Raw genomic sequence first — 21,000 nt, 5'->3', positions numbered from 1 at the left:
TAAATTAGTATTCTACTAACATAGGCACAAATTAATAATGAAATTCATAAATTCTATTGATACTTATTCACTTCTAAAATTTACATGTTCTGACAACCTGCACTACTTTCAAAGAATCATTATTCTGCATTGATATAGCCACTGGAATTAAATTACGTTTTTTCCGTTGGAAACTAGACTCAAATACGAATCTAACCATATAAAGTACTTCTTCTAATTCAACTTGTACAGTTTATAGTGATTTTTCTAATCCAATTTCCAAAATTTGTTTTGAGTAGAATCTACCACCCTGTTTTTTTATCTATTATCGATAAAAATTCATATCTTTCATTATATAATTCGAAATCAATCCTCGTTTATTTTAAACAAAACAATATTGATATACGAATACAACGGTATAACAATTACCTCCTAATCATTTTTATAGAATTTATAGAATTTCTGTTGATTTTTCAAACTCACCACCAGATTCAAAATTCTAAACAATTTTCTTTATTTTACATCCTTAATTTCTCCATCCATTCTTACAACTTGCATTCTTGGTCCTTCATCCTTTTTTACTTATTCAAATCAATCTCAAACATTCCAGCATTAAACTATTAAAATGAATTATTTAAGAATTCATCTCAAAATTTCCAATTTATTTCAAAATTGTTCCTTGCTACACAAATCTTTAATTCCAAGCATCCAACAATTAAATTCCAACATTCTAATCACACATTTAAATATTACACTTCAACTTCATGCTAATTTCCATTTCAAACCCTTACTTCTTCTTTTCTTACAATTTGGTTCTTAAACCATCATAAGCTTCCAAGTTGATCCAAACAACTTTCTAAAGCTTGCTAAATCATACATTCATCATGTCTAACCTCATCATAATTTTTCTAAAATTTTTCCCACTTACTTCCCTTATGGTCGAATATGAAGGGTCACCTATGACCAACTTTCCAACTTGATTCAAACATGAATTCAACTTCTAAACATCATTTCCATTCATCTACAATCAAGTCCTTAACAATTTCAATTCAAACAATTTATTTTTAAATAAACCCTAATGGTCGACTATTAGTACTTCAATTTCCAAGTAATTCCAATCATCATACAAGCATGGAAATGATTCTCCAACATCAACTACACCATAATCAAGGCTTAGTTCCTCAAAACCTAGCATCCCCTTCATCCATCAATTCAGGAATTCAATGTTCCAAGCATGCAAAACATGAAATAATGGTACCAAATGATAGAGAATTTCATGAAGAACAACTTTGTATTCCATGTTTTCATCCAAATTCCTAAGAAATTAACTTGAAAAATCAAAAGAAAGTTTATTCTCTTACCTAAGAAACTCAAGGCCACAATGGAGAAAGATGAAGCAAATTCTTGATTTTTCCAAAATAAAAATCTAATCCCACTTGTCATCTTTTAATGATATAATTAATTAAAAATTCATTTATTACAAAATGACCGTTTTACCCTTGAAATTCAAAACTCCATAACTTGCCACATGTCAATTTATTCATCCCATGGTCAAAATAAACCAATGAGTTAGTAGTAGGGATGGCAAAAAAATCCGAACCCGGTGGGAAAAACTGAATTAAATGGGGACGGGGAAAAACCTTTTATGTTAAACGGGGATGGGGACGGGGAAAATTGTTTATGCTAAACGGGGACAGGGGCGGGGGCGGGTTTGGTAATCCCCGCCCCGATTACCCGTCCCAATAAATATTAAAAATAATTATATATATATATATATATATATATATATATATATATATATATATATATATATATAATATTAATAAAATTAAATTAAATTAAAAATATATATAATATTTATATATTTAATTTAAATATATATATATATATACCCAGCTCGATACCTGGCCCGATACTCGTTTAAATAATTGTTTATGCTAAACGGAGATACCCGTTTCCCTGCGGTTTTCCCCGATTACCCGATGGGGATCCCCGTTTAAATTCCTGCGATTTTTTAAGCGGGGACGGATATAAGTTTTTTAAACGGGGATGGGGGGACCAATACCCGACCCGAACTCGGCCTGTTGCCATCCCTAGTTAGTAGTTACCAAATTTTCCATTCGAATTTTCTAAAATTACAATCTAACCATTTTTCATCTAACGGTTCAAATTGATTATAGAAATCTATCCTAAATCCAATGATTTATATTAAATCCAACAAATTTAAGTCATGTAAATGACTTTTTTAATCTTGTTGCAACATCTTTTAAAATTTCCTGAAAAATCGATTCGATCCGATTATCCGATTTTTTCCCAAACTTTAACGTTTTATAGCTTTTAATATAAAATTCGTACGGAAAATATGATTCCCATAGATATGTCACTCTTGGAAGTAAAATATTCATTTACTGGGCCAAATTACATAACTTTTCAAAATTAGACATTGGTCCCTAAACTTTTCCAAAGTTTATACTTTGGCCACTAAACTTTCAAAAATTACATTTTGGTCGCTAGTTAAAATTTGGGGTATTACACGCGCACCCACATGCACACACACCCACACACACCCATACGCACTCACACACACATGCACACACACACGCGCACACATTATTTAAAAGAAAATTTATCACTTAACCAATGATGGAGGGTTCAATCTTCACATTCAGATTAATCATTGAGCTCATTCTAATTGATATACACACATATTGTTTAACAGAAAATATATCACTTAACCAATGATGGAGGGTTCTATCTTCACCTTCAGAATAATGATGGAGCTCCTTCTAATAGATATCTTTATATATATAATAATAATTTTCAATTGAATGTGTCAGAACCGTCTTTCGGTTGGGCCAAAAATTGGGCTTCGACTTAGGAAAATGGATTGGAAGTCGCCACCGATCTTTTATTTTAAAATAAATGGGTAGATCGGATACCTTATTACCTGATCTGCACTGCACTAGAAACGTGTCGGGTTCGGGAGTCGGTTACGGTCAAGGAAGGATTAGCACCCTTGAACCGCCCTTTCGGTACCAATTAATTTGTCGGTTGTCTTAGTAACAAAAATTAAGAATTTAAATTGAAATTTAAAAAATTCGATTCGAATAATTACCTTTGATTGATTAAAATTCTTCTAAAAAAAGAGTAAAAAGAATGTTAGATAACGAATAATAAATAAATATTAGATAAATCAAAGGGAAAAGGGGAAAATAATAAAAATAAATGAAAAAGAATTAATATAATAATAATAATAAAATAAATCAAACAGATAAATATAGATAAATAATATTTAGTAAAAAAGAAAAATAATAAAAATAAAATAAACAAAAAAGCCAATTAAAAAACCAAATAAAATAAATGAATTAAAATTAAAAAAGGTTAAATATTGAAAAAAAATAAAAATGAAAAATGTTAAAAAATAAATATTAACAAGAAATTAATAAATAAATAAATAGAAAGGATCAAAATATAAAAAGTAAAATAATAGTGGTTAAATAAAAAAAAAGATCAAATGGCTAAAATAAAATAAACCAGAAATAGAGACGAATAAATAACAATTCTACCTAAAGGCATCCATACCACAAAAGTGACCAAAATAAAAGATTCATAAACATAAAGGTCATAGTCGAATATTAACGAAAATTGCATAGTAAATATGATGGTGACTTAAATGTAAATGTCGGAAATTAAATGCTTGGAATAAAGTAATGCAAAACTTGGGACAAATGGCCATATGATGATTTTACAAAACTCTGGGGACCTATCATGTAGTTAACCCTAAATAGGCATTAAAGCCTTAAACATTACCCAAAACATTGTCGTTCTAGTGGCCAAATATTTGGCTAAAATTTAAAGCCAAAGCAAATTCATTCTGCAGCCCTAAAAACTAAAATGCTCACCCCCTTTATTCACTTATCACCTGACGCCGTATGAAGCAAATCCAACTCTTGTTGCCGTGAATCGCACCAGAAATGAGATGCCTCCCATTGGTGACACAAAGTAGATTATTGGCTCCGATGAACAGGCTCCAACCCCGTTTTTGAGAGAGAAAAAAAAGGTGAGTTATTATTTTCTCGAATGGTCTCCCTGATTTTTTATGTTTTCTCTCTGAAATCCGCCTCGAAATGTTTCGGTGTTTCCCGTTCGAATGAGTTTAGTCTCTACCCTCGCTTTAATCGTGTAATACATGGGTTATTTATAGTCTGAAAAAAATCCCATTTTAGTATCCTATTTGAACTAGGATTCTAATGCTAGTTGGTTTCTTGATATGTTGGTGATGACTGAGATTCCTGCGCCAGATTATGCGGGTTGTTGGGTGAGACATGTGGTTGTGAACGGCACTGGCTTGGAATGACGGAACTAGGGTTCTGGAAACCTTTGCTTGTTGGGTCGTAGAGATCGGTATGGGTCCACCGTTGGGCCTATAAAAAGAAGATAAAGAATGATATGTAAATTACTAATATACATATAAAGTATATAACATGTATATGTATGGTTATTTATGATGGGACGAAATATAGTGTCTACAGCTGCCCCTCTTTGCTCATTATCGTGTAACAAAAATAGAGCAAAGCTTAAAAAACACAAATTTCGTCCATATTGAATGCCCTCTGTTGTAGAGTCGAAATTTAAGGTAATGATTGATCTGTTAATTTGGATTAATTCACAAAATGAATCCCTCGTTGTGAGGTAAGTCGAAACTGGAAAATTCTGAGCACGATATCCTTCGTCGTGAAGTTGAAATCAAACTCAAAGGTTTGGTGTTTCAAGAGAAACATGCTCAAAGGAGACAAAACTTTGTTTCAAAAAGAAACTGTCTCAAGGGAGACAAAATTAGTTTAATGTAAAACATATTCAAATATTATGTTTCAAGGGAAACTGTCTTCATAGTTTATGTTTCAAGAGAAACTGTCTCAAGGGAGACAAAACTTCCAAAAGAAACTGTCTCAAGGGAGATGAAATTTGTTTAATGTAAAACATATTCAAAGATTTTTGTTTCAAGGGAAACTATTTTCACAGTTTATGTTTCAAGAGAAACTGTCTCAAGGGAGACAAAATTTGTTTCAAGGGAAACTATCTCAAGAGAGACAAAATTCATTTCAAATGAAATGTTTTCAATGTTTATGTTTTAAGAGAAACTGTCTCAAGGGAGACAAAGTTTTCTGTTTTGAGGGAAATGTTTTCAATTTTTTATGTTTCAAGAGAAACTGTCTCAAGAGAGACATAATTTTGTTTCAAGGGAAACTATCTCAAGCGAGATAAAATCTTTTTTTTCGAGGGAAACCATCTCAAGCGAGACAAAAATATTCTTTAAAAATAGTCTTGAGTGAAGTGAAATACCTTCTTTAGAGTGAAACGGTCTCAGGCGAGAAAAATCTTGTTTTAAGAAAACAATCTTGAGTGAAATAAATCTTCTTTCGAATAAAAGAGTCTCAAGTGAGACAAGGTTTATTTTCGAAATATTGAATCTGAAGATGATTGTTTATTCTTGATGAGGATGACTTGTTGTCTTTTGACCTCATATTCTCCTGAAAGATCTGTAAAATGTATTTGGATGTAATTATCCTGATGATGGATGTTTGATGTATGCCAAGATGAAATTTATTTGTCGTTTTATTGAATTTGTCCTAAAAAAAATCAAGGTCTTTATTGCACATGATAATGAATGAAAAGATGCAAATTTCATGCGTAATGTATGCATGTGTTGTTGTATATGAGAAATATGTTAGGGTTTAAAGAGAAATCTCAATCCCTGGTTGTCAGTCTTGATGACTCTTGATGCTGGAATCTTGAATATGCTTAAAACGGAATGTTGATCTGTGAGCAGTCTTCAATCTATCCCTGACTCAGTTTGTCTTCGTTTCCACCAGGGTGTACTCTTGAAAATCTCAAAATTTGCTCCAAAAAATGGCTTTATTTGCCTCAACTTCGATCTTGAGCTTCAGAGAGATATTTGTTGAATTCCAATATATGCTTCCAGAGAACTTATCTTGTTTGAAAATGCTTTTCTTCTTTTGAAAAAAAAAATATCAAAAGGAATTTTGAAAAATATTGCCCCCTTTTAGGTTTCACAATTGAAGCAAATCTTAAAATAAGAGTTCATTGGATATCACAAGAATCAAATGCTCTTTTAATCTTTGATAGTTGCAAACCTTTGACAAATATCAAGATCGAAAGGTTGGTTTAGAGGTGGGTTATTAAGGTTTGTTTCATCGATTCAGTCATCGTGAAGATCATGTCATACCCTTTTTCTTGATTTGACATTTTGATCGGAGGCGAACAAAATGACACAACTAGCATAATCAATGACTAGACCTTTCAGAATACTTCTGTTTCAGTTCTCTAAAATCTTCCATTTGTTCAAGTTTTATAAGCTCATCTAACAAAGGTAGTGCATAAATATCGGTCTAAAATTGAGATTCTTGAGTGCTCGTGTGTATTTGACTATAACAGGTGTTCCTTAACTCCCTTAGTCCATTTTTACCGAAACTCCTTATTTAAATTTGCCATTAAATGACTAGCTGGATCCATAAAGCCGGTGCATTTAACTAATTGCTCTAGAGGGACAACTCAATATGTAAATACCTTTATCAGGTTAGCTGAATCTTATCCATAAAGTCGGGGTGTTTAACCAATTGCCTTAGAGGAACAACTCAAGCTTTATTGTATAGTATAGTCACCTTTATCAGGCTAGCTGAATATTATCCATAAAGTCGGGGCGTTTAACCAATTACTTTAGAGTGACAACTCAAGTTGTATTGTATATAAATAAGATTATATTGTGGGTATACGGGTCCAATTTCTTAAGTTTGTTAAGAAGAACATGTTATAGTCTAAGTGTTTCTGAAGGTCAGAAAATCTCATCGTTAGAGTTCAATTCCCAGGCACCTGACCTAAACTAGATTCACCTACTTGACCATTCCATGTGAGAAGATCATGATCATCATTGAACGTCTTAAACAAAAGTATAAACCAATTAGTTTTGAAATCTCATGTGCTAGTTGCCCCATTTTGTTCGCTCCTAACACATACCTGAATACCAAACTTTTGATGGACTCTTCATGAGAAGAGAAAACTAGCTCAGTCCCTGTAAGAGAAGAGCACGTAGTCTGATGTTTAAAATAGGACCAAGGGGTCTTTGTTTTGTAGGGTTTAATCTTGTCATTTGTCAAAGATTTACAACCTCAATTATTAAAAAGCTTTTAATTCAGATGATATTCAAGGAATTCAAGATTAAAATTTGCTCATTTCCTCAGAAGGAAGTATTTTAAAATGTTTGAATGTCAAGTGACTTAAAAACATTTACACATAAGAAGTACAAAAGAAAAATAATTTCAAACAAGATGATAACTTGATAATGCAACAAAATTCTCGATGGATGCCCCATCTGACTCTTGATCCGAATGCCCATTACATATTGAAAGTAAATGCCCCTGAATCGATCAGATCTTGGACCTTACATTTCAATACCCCACAGTTCTCAGTGGTGTGTCCTGAGCTCCTAATATGATAGCTGCATATGGCATTAACATCATGACCTTCAGGATATGGGGCCTCTCTAGGTTTGGATTGAACCGGAGTCACAAGATTCTTCTCAACTAGCGTTGGGAGCAACTCCTCATATGTCATTGGGATTAGATTGATGCGAGTCTTTTTATAGAAGACATTATGAGGTCTAATCTCCAGATTAGTCAGGTAAGATTCCCTTTCATTCCTTGGTTCACTCTGAGTTCGTTTAGAAGTACCGGATGGTACAAATACAGTGGAGATCGTAACACATTTGTTAGCATTGTAGGTGTTGATATTGTTGATCTCTCACTCTTTGTTCTTCATGAGAGACTTTTCACTGGAGTCAATTCCCTCAATTTTTCCTTGTTTTATAGCTAGTTCGATCATCTCACCAGCCATAACTAGATCTGAGAAAGTTCCCGATGTAATTGCCACCAGGTGCCCGAAGTAAGGCATCTTCAAGGTTTGTACAAACATCTTTCTAATTTCTTTTTCATCCAAAGGTGGATGAACTTGCACATCCAAATCCCTCCATCGCTGTGCGTATTGTCGGAAACTTTCATTGTGCTTTTTCACCAGGCTTTGTAGCATAACCCGGTCTGGTCTCATATAGTTAATATGCTTGTATTGCTCCAAGAAAGACTTGGCTAAGTCTTTCCATGTCTTAATATGAGTTTGGCTGAGCTGGTTGTACCACCGAATAGTTGAACCGGACAGGCTCTCCTGGAAACAGTGGATCAGAAGTTGGTCATTTCCCCCATATCCCGTCATCTTCCGACAGAACATAGTGATGTGGGCTGAGGGACAGTTGTTCCCATCGAACTTCTCGAATTCTGAGACCTTAAACTTTGGTGAAAGCACCAAATCTGGAACTAGGCTCAGCTCCATTGCGTCCATTCCAGAATAATCATGGTCTCCTTGGACCATCTTCATTTGATCTTCCAGCATTCTGATCTTCTCTGCCATCTTTTTCTCTTTGTCTTCTTCATCGAAATCCGGGATATTGTAATCATCTGGATGGTTTTCAGGACATGTTGTGGAAGTTTTCCCCTTCGTAGTAGATGATGTTTTTCCTTTAGCAACAGAAGAGTTTTCTTGAGATCCGGGTATGATCCCAGGTGAAATAACCACCTGTAGGGTCGGTGATATGGTTACTCCCTCAGACGCACCTACTCCGGGTGCACTTGCTTGTTGTTGTAAACCAGACAACTTAGCCACGATTTGGTCGACTAAGGACTCCTGGCTTCTCGCGATGGAATCCAGAGTACTCTTATTATTCTGAGCCATTTTATCTTCTAGCTCTTTCTGCAATTTTGCCATATTCTCTTCGATTTGAATGATTCTAGCCTCATACGCCTCTTTTTCAAGTGAGTATTATGCGAATGAGGTGTATCCAACGCTTGAGGTGGTGTATCTTGTATTTATTCCTTTATTTTAAAGCATTTTTTCGTTAGTTAATGCGAATGCAAATAAAATAACAAAATGCAAAATATGTCTAAATACATGATGCATGAAATATCCGAGGCATTGATCCAAAACAATGTGTCTGTTATTATGAACAATCCCTATTGGGGACAAAAGTGTTTTATCTTTTAAGAGACCAAAAATATCATGACAGCTTCTGACATGCTGACTAATCTTCTGCGTTCGTCTGTCACTGGTTGAATAACCTGTCGAACCGCTCCAACCTCTTTGGATGAATCGTGCAAATGTTGAGTTACTTTTTGTACTGGCCCAAGAAGTCTCGAATGACTGCATCCCGGACATTTATCTTTTATATAGTATGTTCCCAATGAATATATCATTGGAGCCCTTAATTGATAGGAACTATGTGAAGTTCATTTGTTTGTTTCTTGAATTCGTCAGCAATGGTCTCCAATTTCAGCTATCGTTTTGCCATTGTTGTCTTTGAAGGGACTCCCAAGATCAGTGACCTTCAACTTGCCCCTGCAACCTCTGCCAGTCAGTTCTTTCGAGATAGGCTTTCATTGTGCTTGATGTAGACTCGATTCATTCTGAGTCCTTTATAATGCAACAGAGTAATATACTATTTAATTATGGGCACCATGTCTTCTGGATTGAATGTGACACATAGTCGCCTTGTAGACTGTCCTCTGCATTTTCATCTCTTGTATTACAACCCCTTTGTCCATTAATTCGGATTATTTTGAGTGTAACAAACACGTTTTTGGTGGACCAACACCTCTTTTGAATGAATGATGCAAAAGATGAAAATAAAATAAAAGAGACAAAATGGAAAAAAAGTTAGTGAGGTAAAGATAAAAAAATGATCATGAAATATAAAAGTCATATCCCACACGATATCTACCCCACATGCTTATCATTCCTACCCGGACATGATCTCTATCATGCATGTTAATTTTGAACTAGTCCTAACAGCATACATTTCTAGTTCACATGCTTTGAACAGAAAATAAAGCAGGAAATAAAAACAAGGCAGCCTAGGGTTTGCAATGAGGTTTTGGGGTGGGCTCTAATTCCCTATACTCTCTCCGTTTAGATTCTAAAAAAAAGGTACCCGAGTTCTCATTGCTGGTGCCCCTTGGGCTTGCTAGACCCTTAGTCCTAAGCCTATTACAAGCTTGTGTGGACTAAGTTAAACTCGAGAGGACACATTCCCTTATGTCTGTGCGGTGAATAAATTCACACGAAGACATAAGGTATATGAATCCCGAAGGCTACTTGTTAGGCTTGTGCGGTAATAAATTCACACGAAGGCGTCGCTTTTACCCCCACTTAAATAGGGTTCAGAGCTCGGATATAAAGCCTTAGATGGAAACTTTGAAAATCTGAAATCATTGAAAAAACGTCAGTACAACTATTTATTTGAAAAATAATCAAAGATAAATAATTGGAATCGAATAAATAAATTTAAATTTAAATTTACTATTTTCGCATAAAAAGACAACCGAAAATTAATTATGGCTTGACTCACTTACCTGTCCCCAGTGGAGTCGCCAAGATGTCGGAACCGTCTTTCGGTTGGGCCCGGAATTGGGTTTCGACTTAGGAAAATGGATTGGGAGTCGCCACCGATCTTTTATTTTAAAATAAATGGGTAGATCGGATACCTTATTACCTGATATGCATTGCACCAGAAACGTGTCGGGTTCAGGAGTCGGTTACGGTCAAGGAAGGATTAGCACCCTCGAACCGCACTTTCGGTACCAATTAATTTGTCGGTTGTCTTAGTAGCAAAAATTAAGAATTTAAATTGAAATTTAAAAAATTCGATTCGAATAATTACCTTTGATTGATTGAAATTCTTCTAAAAAAAGAGTAAAAATAATGTTAGATAACGAATAATAAATAAATATTAGATAAATCAAAGGGAAAAGGGGAAAATAATAAAAAAATGAAAAAGAATTAATATAATAATAATAATAAAATAAATCAAACAGATAAATATAGATAAATAATATTTAGTAAAAAAGAAAAAAAATAAACAAAAAACCAATTAAAATAAATGAATTAAAATTAAAAAAAGGTTAAATATTGAAAAAAATAAAAATGAAAAAAGTTAAGAAAATAAATATTAACAAGAAATCAATAAATAAATAAATAAATAGAAAGGATCAAAATATAAAAAGTAAAATAACAGTGGTTAAATAAAAAAAAGAGAAAATGGCTAAAATAAAATAAACCAGAAATAGAGACGAATAAATAACAATTCTACCTAAAGGCATCCATACCACAAAAGTGACCAAAATAAAGATTCATAAACATAAAGGTCACAGTCGAATATTAACGAAAATTGCATAGTAAATATGATGGTGACTTAAATGTAAATGTCAGAAATTAAATGCTTGGAATAAAGTAATGCAAAAACTTGGGACAAATGGCCATATAATGATTTTACAAAACTATGGAGACCTATCATGTAGTTAACCCTAAATAGGCATTAAAGCCTTAAACATTCCCCAAAACACTGTCGTTCCAGTGGCCAAATATTTGGCTAAAATTTAAAGCCAAAGCAAATTCATTCTGCAGCCCTAAAAACTAAAATGCTCACCCCCCCTTTATTCACCTATCACCTGACGCCGTATGAAGCAAAGCCAACTCTGGCTGCCGTGAATCGCACCGGAAATGAGATGCCTCACTTTGGTGACACAAAGTAGATTATTGACTCCGATGAACAGGCTCCAACCCAGTTTTTTAGAGAGAGAAAAAAGGTGAGTTATTATTTTCTCGAATGGTCTCCTTGATTTTTTATGTTTTCTCTCTGAAATCCACCTCGAAATGTTTCGGTGTTTCCCGTTCGAATGAGTTTAGTCTCCACCCCCGCTTTAATCGTGTAATACATGGGTTATTTATAGTCTGAAAAAAGTCCCATTTTAGTATCCTATTTGAACTAGGATTCTAATGCTAGTTGGTTTCTTGATATGTTGGTGATGACTGAGATCCCTGCGCCGGATTATGCGGGTTGTTGGGTGAGACATGTGGCTGTGAATGGTGCTGGCTTGGAACGACAGAACTAGGGTTATGGAAACCTTTGCTTGTTGGGTCGTGGAGATCGATCTGGGTCCACCGTTGGGCTTTGTAAACATCGGGCCTATAAAAAGAAGAGAAAGAATGATATGTAAATTACTAATATACATATAAATTATATAACATGTATATGTATGGTTATTTATGATGGGACGAAATATACAGAATGGAACATGTATTAAAAGTTGGATACATGAGCATCCTTTGCTTCTAGGGGCAGTGTTCGTCATTCTGGTTTTAGTTTTAGTTGCATTATGGTATCTAAGAATGAGCCATGGACGAAGGAGACCTCAAGTAAAACAAAACCTAGGAAGAGAGAAATAGAAGTAGAAATTAGAGAACTTCATGCAAAAGCCGAAACCCAAGCCCAACCTCAAGGCCAAGACCAAGCCCAAACATACGTTGTGTATGCACCAAATGAAATAACATATTCAGCAACAGACATTGAAAGAGTGCTTTATTGGATGGAACACGGCTATTATAGCTGGTTTTTATCCTTCAATTACTACTACTTAGTAAAACAAGAGACCGTTTCATTCAAAGCAATCTAGTGCAGAAGTTTTTAAGTTATGATAATTTATAGTTTCTTTTTTCCCCTTTTCGGAGCTTGGTTTAATAATGTAATATTTATTAATATTTCATCAAAATGTTTACTTAATATATGTTTCCAGTTTTAGTTGGTAACCAATTTTTTCTTTAACGATAACTGACTATAGCGACCATAATGATAGTGAATTAAAAACTAAATGATAATATCATCAATTTGAAAAGTTGGTAACCAAAATACAAACATTCTTAAAATTCAGAGACTAATTATATAGTTTATCCTTAATTTATAATTGGATTAATTGTTTAAAGTTACTAAACTATTTGTGGGATCTATTCTGATCACTAAAACTAAAAATTAAATAAGATCATTTAACTATTTAAATGACACTAATCAAATTATTAATCATTAATTGTTAAAAATTATTGATGTGATAATTAAATATATTTATCTAATAATAAATATTTTTATTAATAATTAATAGTTAGTGAGCTGATCGATATTATTTAAATAGTTATATATTTTGAATGACAAAAAAATTAATTCAATAGCCTAAATAGAATCTACCCATAGTTAAGTGACTATTCAAAATGTTAACCCTTTATAATTATATAAATATTTAAATAATCTAAAAAATAATTTTGACCATTTTTGGGCAAGACCCTTTGGCGGCGGCGCTCGTCCACATTATCCATAATAATTGATGCTTAACTGCAAATATGAGACTGCTATCAATGGTTCTGTCAGGTCAGCTACCCCTCTTGACTGAGAGTTTGAATAAAACGCCAATTTTCTATTGAGAAAAAGTACGTACTAAACATAACGTATTATGTTTTTGAAAATAGTATAGAAATTAGAATCCAGTGTTAGATCTTAAAATGATTAATATTAAAATCAATCCTTAATGTTCATCAAAATAGTCATATTAGTTTTTTAGCATTTTAATCCATAATATTTAATTTTATAGATTTTTATAGATAATAATTAGTTAACAAATGATTAACGTTTTAAAATATAAATTCTTTTACTCTAAAATAAAAATGTTGAGATCGTAATACTCTAAAATAAAAAGAATAATGATTACTGTAACTATTTAGTTAAATATTAAACGTATTTTTACCTTAAAATCAGACATTAAAGATCAAAATACTCTAAGAAAACAAATAATAAAATGATCATTTTGATAACATTATTTCATTTCATTTTAAAATTATTTTTATTAAGAAATTAAAACAAAATTACAATTAAGTTGGGTTCTTTATGATTCTATACAGTTATAAAAGCTGTTAACAGTGTAAATTGACAATTTAATTACAACAATGGGAATTCATACTCATGATTATTCACAAATGGTCTTCCTTGTTCATTGAAAAACTGGGGTTGTTCATCTCCCATTGTTAAATCATGAATGCTTGATCTTTTCTTCTCCTTTTTATTAGCCGAGGTCAATCGGAGAAAGTATTTTTGTGCATGGCTTGCCACTTGAGTTGGTGTCCTTGAAACGACGGCGTTCCTCGATATGCTCCTCCAATCCCCTTTTCCATACTTTTGAAGTCCGATAAGAAATAACCTATCCAAAATATATATTTTTATAAAAATGTTAAAAGACAAATGTCTTTTTTTAATAAAAGGTTGGTTAGGGTTAAATATGTTATTGGGGTCCCTTAATTATATATAAATTTTAATTTAATTTATATAGTTTAAATAAAACTAATTTGGTATTTGTATTTTTATAATGCCATACGTTGATGGAAAAAGTTAAAAACATTTATGTAAATTTTTTATTGGAAGCACTAAAAAAATTCATGATGCTGACATAAAAAGTTATAATGTTAAAAGGAATGTTTTTACTTTTTAAGAATGAAAAAAAAAATCGCATCAGCAATTGAGTAAGATTATTTGACCATTATATAAAACTCGAGGTTTAAATTATACAAAATTAAGGTATATAAAATAAAATTTAATTATAAATATAGTAGAGGGACCAAAATTAAATTTGAGCTTTAATTGAGTAAATGGTTCCAAATTCTACCTGTGTTCTTCCTCGGTCCAGGGGATGCCCTTTTTTCTCTCGCTTTCTTTTTCCTTTCCCTTCGATGCAGCCCAAACTTGGCTCCCACTTGACTCGTTAATCCTACTCCTGGGTTCTAACTCACCCTCATAGCTGGGTAACTCGATTCTTCCCGACTCGATTTCTAAAACATCATGCTCTAAATCATGGTAATGTTTCTTAACCTCCATCACCGACTTCCCCGGAACTTGAGCAGCGATTTTTTCCCAGCGGTCGGGCGATTGGTCGTCGGAGAACATGACCAGAGCTTGCTCGAACAGCTTGTCTTGGTGCCAGGACCAGGCGGATGATAAACAATTGTCGATTGGGATCATAACTGGCTGAATTTGGGCTAAGTAATTTGATTTTGTGTGAGGAAAGTGATGGTTGTTTATGGATAAGGGGGAGAGGGGATGTTTTATAAGATCCGAAATTGAATTTTGATTTTTAGTTTTGGATTACGTTAACTTTATGCCATCTCTGATAGAGGTGAGACCATGTCATGTTAAACACGTTTCGCCACTATTTTATTTTCGCATGTCGGTGAGAAAATATTTTTAAATTGTTTATAATTTTACACGAAGCTGTCGCGGAAAGTTTGAAGAACCAAAATGTTTTTAGCTTTTATTTATGGGTAAATTAAACTATTTCCTCACATTTGTTTGCCGTATAAGTTTAAACTTTTTTTTAATTTAATCATTCAACTTTTGAATTGTTCCTATTTTAATTACTTTAATTTATTTTATTAATATTTTTTATCATGTTGCTTTTTTAAATATTTAAAATATTTCAAAAGTTGAATGACCAGAATAAAATTACGCTAAAAGCTAGATGACATAAACAGGTAATTTATAACCGATTTGGTGCATGGAATATTCTACATGCAAACAGCACATCAAAGCTGTCATTTTGTTAAATTAATTATCCAAAAAGAAAATACGAATGTCTTTATGAGATTAATTATTTTTAATTAGTTCAACTTGTTGTTAGAAAGATATTGCGTAAAATACAAGTCTAATTAGTTGCAACGCTTAGCCGTCTTTTTAGACTCTCATCTCTAAAGATTAAAAGGATGAGATTCTAAATTCATTCTTATCCCATTAAGGATAACAGACAAATCAATAGATTCCACTTGGGACAACTATCCCACCTCACACAAAAATCCTTAAAATAAATTATTTTTAAAATAAATGTATTTTTTACTTAATTATTATATTTAATATTTGAATTATCTTTTATTAGTTTAACAATTCGATTGATTGTTTTGGTTTATAAATTACTCAACTTGCAGTTGTTGGGGAAAGGGTAAGTTTAAGTTTGTAATTAATAATATTATTGAAGCTGGCAATCTCTGTTCTGTGGCTGCTTGCCTGCTCCCATGACTCATTGCTTTAACAATTGATTGTAGGATACTCAAAAAAAAAAAAAAACAATTGATTGTAGGGTAAACTACACGTTTAATATTTAAATTATTACTTTTATTTTGTTTTATCATTCAAACTTTATTTTATTTCAAAATCATACTAAACGTTTAGTTTAAGTTTCGATTTGGTAGTCGTCGTTAAAAAGTAACGAAACTGCTGACATGTCATTTCTTTTTTTAAAATGATGATGTGGCATTACCTAATGGACACGTCAACATCATTGTTAAGTTCTGAACGGTATGATACAAAAATGAAATTTAAAATAAATGTTAGATGTGATTTTGAAATAAAATAAAGTTTGAGTATTAAAACAAAATAAAAAATAATAATTTAAATACTAAACGTATAATTTACCCTTAATTTTATATTTCAACGAATGCAAATTAGAGGCTTTGTTTTAAAGCATCAAACTTGCAATATTGCAGGATCTGCTTGTCTGGCAAACACATGCTTAAGATTCAGATATCGCTTCTTAATAATCTAATGTTTTTATAAAAATTAAAAATTTTGTTTTGATCCATCAATGAACTACTAGTTAAATAAGGATGATGTTCAAGGGCAAAATATAATTAATAATAAAAATAGATAATAAATTTTTAAAAGTAAATTAAAATTGAAGATCTAGAAAAGTAAATAACTTAATATTTGTTAGTACATTTTTAAGAGCAACTACCCCTACCCTGTCTCTGCCTCTACAGTTAAGTGATAAATTAAGTTTATATATTTTGTAATAGACAAGAAATGTAATAATAAATCATTTGTAATATGAAAGTAAAAAATATAATATATTGATTTTGTTGATAAATTAAAGGCGAATACAACGTAATATATGTTTAAAGACTATCAACCCTTTCAAAATGAAAGCTTATATTCATACATACGCGATGCTCAAACCCGAGACTTTAAAAAATAACAAAAAATCCCTTAATCATTAAGGTCGTTGGGTTCGTGCTATAATATATATATCTAATTAATTAAGCTATAAGTGTCATGATAAGGGTTAGAGTGAGAGACTCATATCTAAAATTATCTCTTTCAACCCTCTATAAGGTCATTGACATCTACGATTGAAATTTTTCTAATTTTACATCTCACCAAGGACTAACATATGATTTCATGTTGTTGGAGTGAACTTATAAAATTTTAAGTAGAAGAGAACTTATAAAATTTTCAGTAGGGAAGAAATTATAAATTTAGGAAATAAAAACATATTTTAATAAAAATATAAGAAAATATATAAAACATATAGGAATTTAAATTTTCTAGGAGAGCGAACACCCACTTGCTCCGCTCTAAATCCATCCTTATATCTCACTATTTTGAAAAATGCCTTTAACTCTACGGAGAGAGAATTGAGCTCTACCATGAGCGAGATAAGTTTTTTTTCTTTGAATATCTTGATTATGATGTTTCGCTTAAATTTATCGAGATGAATCATACGAGACATCTTTACAATCTTCTTAAAGATGGAGAGAATAAAATTTCAATATTAAAATCGCACATAAATAAAACGACAAATACAAAATCTTTTAACATTAAATAAATATTGTAAGAAATTATTTAAAGTTATGCTTCCTAAAGATTGACTCTAATTAATTTAAAAGATTGTAAATCTCTTAACATTAAATAAATGTTGTAAGCAATTATCTAAAGTTATGCTTCTTTAAGATTCACTCTAATTAATTTAAACGATTGTAGAATGAGAAACAAAAGAAAGAGAGTAGGAAAAATTGGTGAAGTATGGAGTTTTTATGATCACGTTCCTTCCTCTAACAATTCATTTTATATAATCAAATAATGTTTAAAATAACAGTAATTATTTAATTTATGTTATTTTTCAGCTAAAGCGATTCGAAACTATATGGGTGAAGTAATAAGTGCATATGTACTTGGAAGGTCCCATGGCTCTATGTCATAAACGTTGAGGACAGGGATGACAAGGTGCATAACTCGTCTCATGCCTTCTAATTGGTTACATAGGTAGAAATAAACCGACTCTTCTTCAGTTGGAAAGAACCGAAAACCGACCGCCACCGACATTTCTGATACGTATAGCTCTACAAGTGTTGTGTTCGGAATGAGTTATCCATGTAATTACATGGAGTTGCTTTCAAATAGCATCTTTGCCGAGTAATTTTGGAAAAATAGTTGCTGATTAGGGTCAAACCAGTTCAATTGTGAACAATAGCTCTTGTGACAGATATTGTTCTTTAGGATCATTCTCCTAAGGAGAGTAAAGGGCAGCCTATGTACACTGGCTCATCTAATAGATTTAAAATGCTGTGTCTGGTGATAAGGAGCTAACTGTTAAGGAGCACGTTGATTAAAGCTAAGAAAATAGTGTGTTGCTTCCCTTGGACTCTCAATTTGTTGCAGGAAATTAAAGCTAAGAAAAAGGTGCAGTTTGATAAAGCAAAGAAGGAAAACTGTTGGTACTTGTGTTGCCAAACTAGGTAAATCTCCAACTATGTCAGCATTATTTTGAGTTTTTGGAATGTTTTAACAATCCTTAAAAAGAAAAAGAAGTAATAGATAGGTTGTTAGATTGAATATAGATACCATCTGCTTGTTGGTGATATGAGTGTAATAGCCGATGTTCATCAACGTTCTGATGTTAATGAAGCTTCCACAGTTACTGGTGAAATGAGAGAATTCCAGGAATGTTTGAGACCTTGGGAGTGATGGATCACCCTTTTGTTGCTCCTCAATTTACATTGTCTATCCATCAAGAGGATAACTGTGGCTCTCTCAGATGTTGCAACATTGTGAAGTGGTTCTACCGGGCTTCTATCGAATGCTTGAGAGCTGCCCGAAACCACATAGACTCCACACAGACTGAATTCATGTCTCGACTACATTCAGAAACGGTGAACAAGAAAATATATGATAAAAATGGAAGCTTTTTTATGCCTGAAGAACTATGCAACTATTTAGTATATGTTCACCTTAGGTGCAGCAGTTTGCAGATGGATCGATGGCATTATATTCATTCATCTTCCATTTGGTTTTGCTCCCACAAGGAGCTTTCCCCTTATAAAATACCATTGTTTTCTTTGTTCGGTCACTAGATCATCGGACGAGTAGACGAATCCGGGAGACCCTGCTGCCTTCCAACATCCCAAAGCTGTAGTTCGACTTGGTCTCCCCTCACGAGCTTCCTTCTCTTGTGTTTGTGTAAAGTAAAACCATTGCTCTATGTCTTCTTTACAAAGTTCTCCTGCAAGCTCTGCAACCATAAACACGATGGGTGAAGAAATAAGTGCATATGACTCGAAAGGTCCCATGGCTCGACGTCGTAAACGTTCTGGACCTGGATAACACGATGCGTCTCTCGTCTCTGTCTTCTAATTGGTTACGTAGGTAGAAAGAAACTAACTCTTCTTCAGTTGGAAAGAATCGAAAACATCATCATTATATTTTGTATAATTACATATACATATTCAAATATGATACACATTTCAATTCTGAATAATAGAAGATCATAACTTTTGTTAATGATCGGTTACATTGTATACAATAAGAGTAACCAGCTGAAGTAGCTAATGCATTTACCAAAACGGTGGAGGAATTGTCGTCGGCCACGGCGAGAGCACAAAAGGCAGCAATTGATGAGAGTAAAAGTTCCGGTGAACCACTTCCATCTTCCTGGTTGTAAGGTTATAGGAAACCAAGAAACTTCCATAGCCCAAGTAGACAACATCAGAATTAAGAGGGTGGAGAGCCAAAGGGAAGACATAGAATTTATCTTTCGGAATAAATAAGTCGACTTCACCACTCCAAGAATCAGAGAACTTGACCCTATACTCCAAACACCATTGTCGAGCATCGTAATCCGAGACCTCCCACACGCAAACGTAGCGCGCTCCTAAACAAGTATCAGTCACCTCGAAGTATCGGAAACGACCGCGAGTCACCCCCAGGAGGCAAAGATGGTCGCTCTGCTTATTATCAGGCAGGTTCATAAAATCGAGTCGGACATCGGTTTCGTTTTCGGGATCGAATGTAATGATCTTTCTATGGCGAAACTCGAGCCAATGTAAAATTCCATTGTAATTCACAACAAGGGAATCCGTCTTTATATAATAGTCGAATAAAGGACAGTTCACCATTGAACAATGCCATTCGCCGGCCTTGGAAGAGAAAGTTTCTAATTGTACAGCGTAGAATGGGTACGACCCATCGTCAGCTGTCGGAAAACGAACCAATTTGTAGCAATCATCTTTGCTAATGAAACCAATGGCGACTGATTTTATCACTCTAGGTGGTTTAGGGAGACCAATCCATTGCTGAATAAGTGGATTGCAGATGTAGTAAATTTTCTGCCAGTAAAAGCTTTCGGAACATAACAATAAGCCATTACTCGATGCTAGGATCTTCATGGGGCAATCATGTCTTGAACTAGGCATAAAGTTCAAAGAAAAGCCCGGAGATGAGAAATCGTGGGATTGTTTCAAGGCAATGCGGGTGCCGATCATGCTCGACGGAACGATTCGGACTTCGTACAAGTATCGGAAAAGAAGGTTCCAAGGGCGAGACGTGGATAAGGAGGAGGAATTGTTGATTCTGGTGATGTAAAGACGAGCAAAAAAGGGGTCGGAAATGAGAGAGTGCCATCTCTTGGAGACGCATTTGGACATGAAAATGCGTTTAAGAGGTAGTCGTTGGAGGATCTCGGTCAAAAGCCAATCGGAAACATTGGAATCCTCGATTAAAATTTGTTTCTCCGATGCTGTCTTCCATGATTCTTCCATATTGTGCTTCAGCTTGCATCTGGGAATGAAACTTGAGGTTTGAAATGTGATCATTGTGAAGAAGAAGAAGGTTGATTTATCGAGGGTTTTGTTCAATAATAGAAGCAAAGAATGGTTCTTGATGTTTTACTGAGTTAGTGGTTGATGTTTGATGAAACTACCATTTTAAAGGTCTTCTCTAATTCAAGCTTTCCTTCAATATAGGGTGAAATATCTAAATATATAACA

At 33.3% G+C, this 21,000-nt stretch overlaps 2 protein-coding genes and 1 pseudogene across 2 annotated transcripts; all 3 read right to left on the bottom strand.

Moving 5' to 3' along the window:
- Positions 1–13,839: 13,839 nt before the first annotated feature.
- Positions 13,840–14,955, bottom strand: LOC120144151 (transcription factor SRM1-like). Its single transcript, XM_039158293.1, has 2 exons — positions 14,580–14,955; positions 13,840–14,117 (listed from the first exon to the last, which is right to left on the bottom strand). Exons 1-2 carry the CDS (start codon positions 14,930–14,932, stop codon positions 13,859–13,861), a joined length of 612 nt encoding a protein of 203 aa, XP_039014224.1. The 5' UTR covers positions 14,933–14,955; the 3' UTR covers positions 13,840–13,858.
- A 3,791-nt stretch (positions 14,956–18,746) lies between these two features.
- LOC120144152 lies at positions 18,747–19,417 on the bottom strand (annotated as a pseudogene).
- Positions 19,418–19,569: 152 nt separating this feature from the next.
- LOC120144111 (F-box protein At3g26010-like) lies at positions 19,570–20,772 on the bottom strand. The gene has a single exon (XM_039158259.1). It carries the CDS (start codon positions 20,770–20,772, stop codon positions 19,570–19,572), a length of 1,203 nt encoding a protein of 400 aa, XP_039014190.1.
- Positions 20,773–21,000: the final 228 nt, after the last annotated feature.

Source organism: Hibiscus syriacus, unplaced genomic scaffold (genome assembly GCF_006381635.1).
Source record: "Hibiscus syriacus cultivar Baekdansim isolate YM2019G1 unplaced genomic scaffold, ASM638163v2 tig00110882_pilon, whole genome shotgun sequence".
NCBI classification, from domain to species: domain Eukaryota; kingdom Viridiplantae; phylum Streptophyta; class Magnoliopsida; order Malvales; family Malvaceae; genus Hibiscus; species Hibiscus syriacus.
This window is presented reverse-complemented; position numbering and strand designations above follow the sequence as displayed.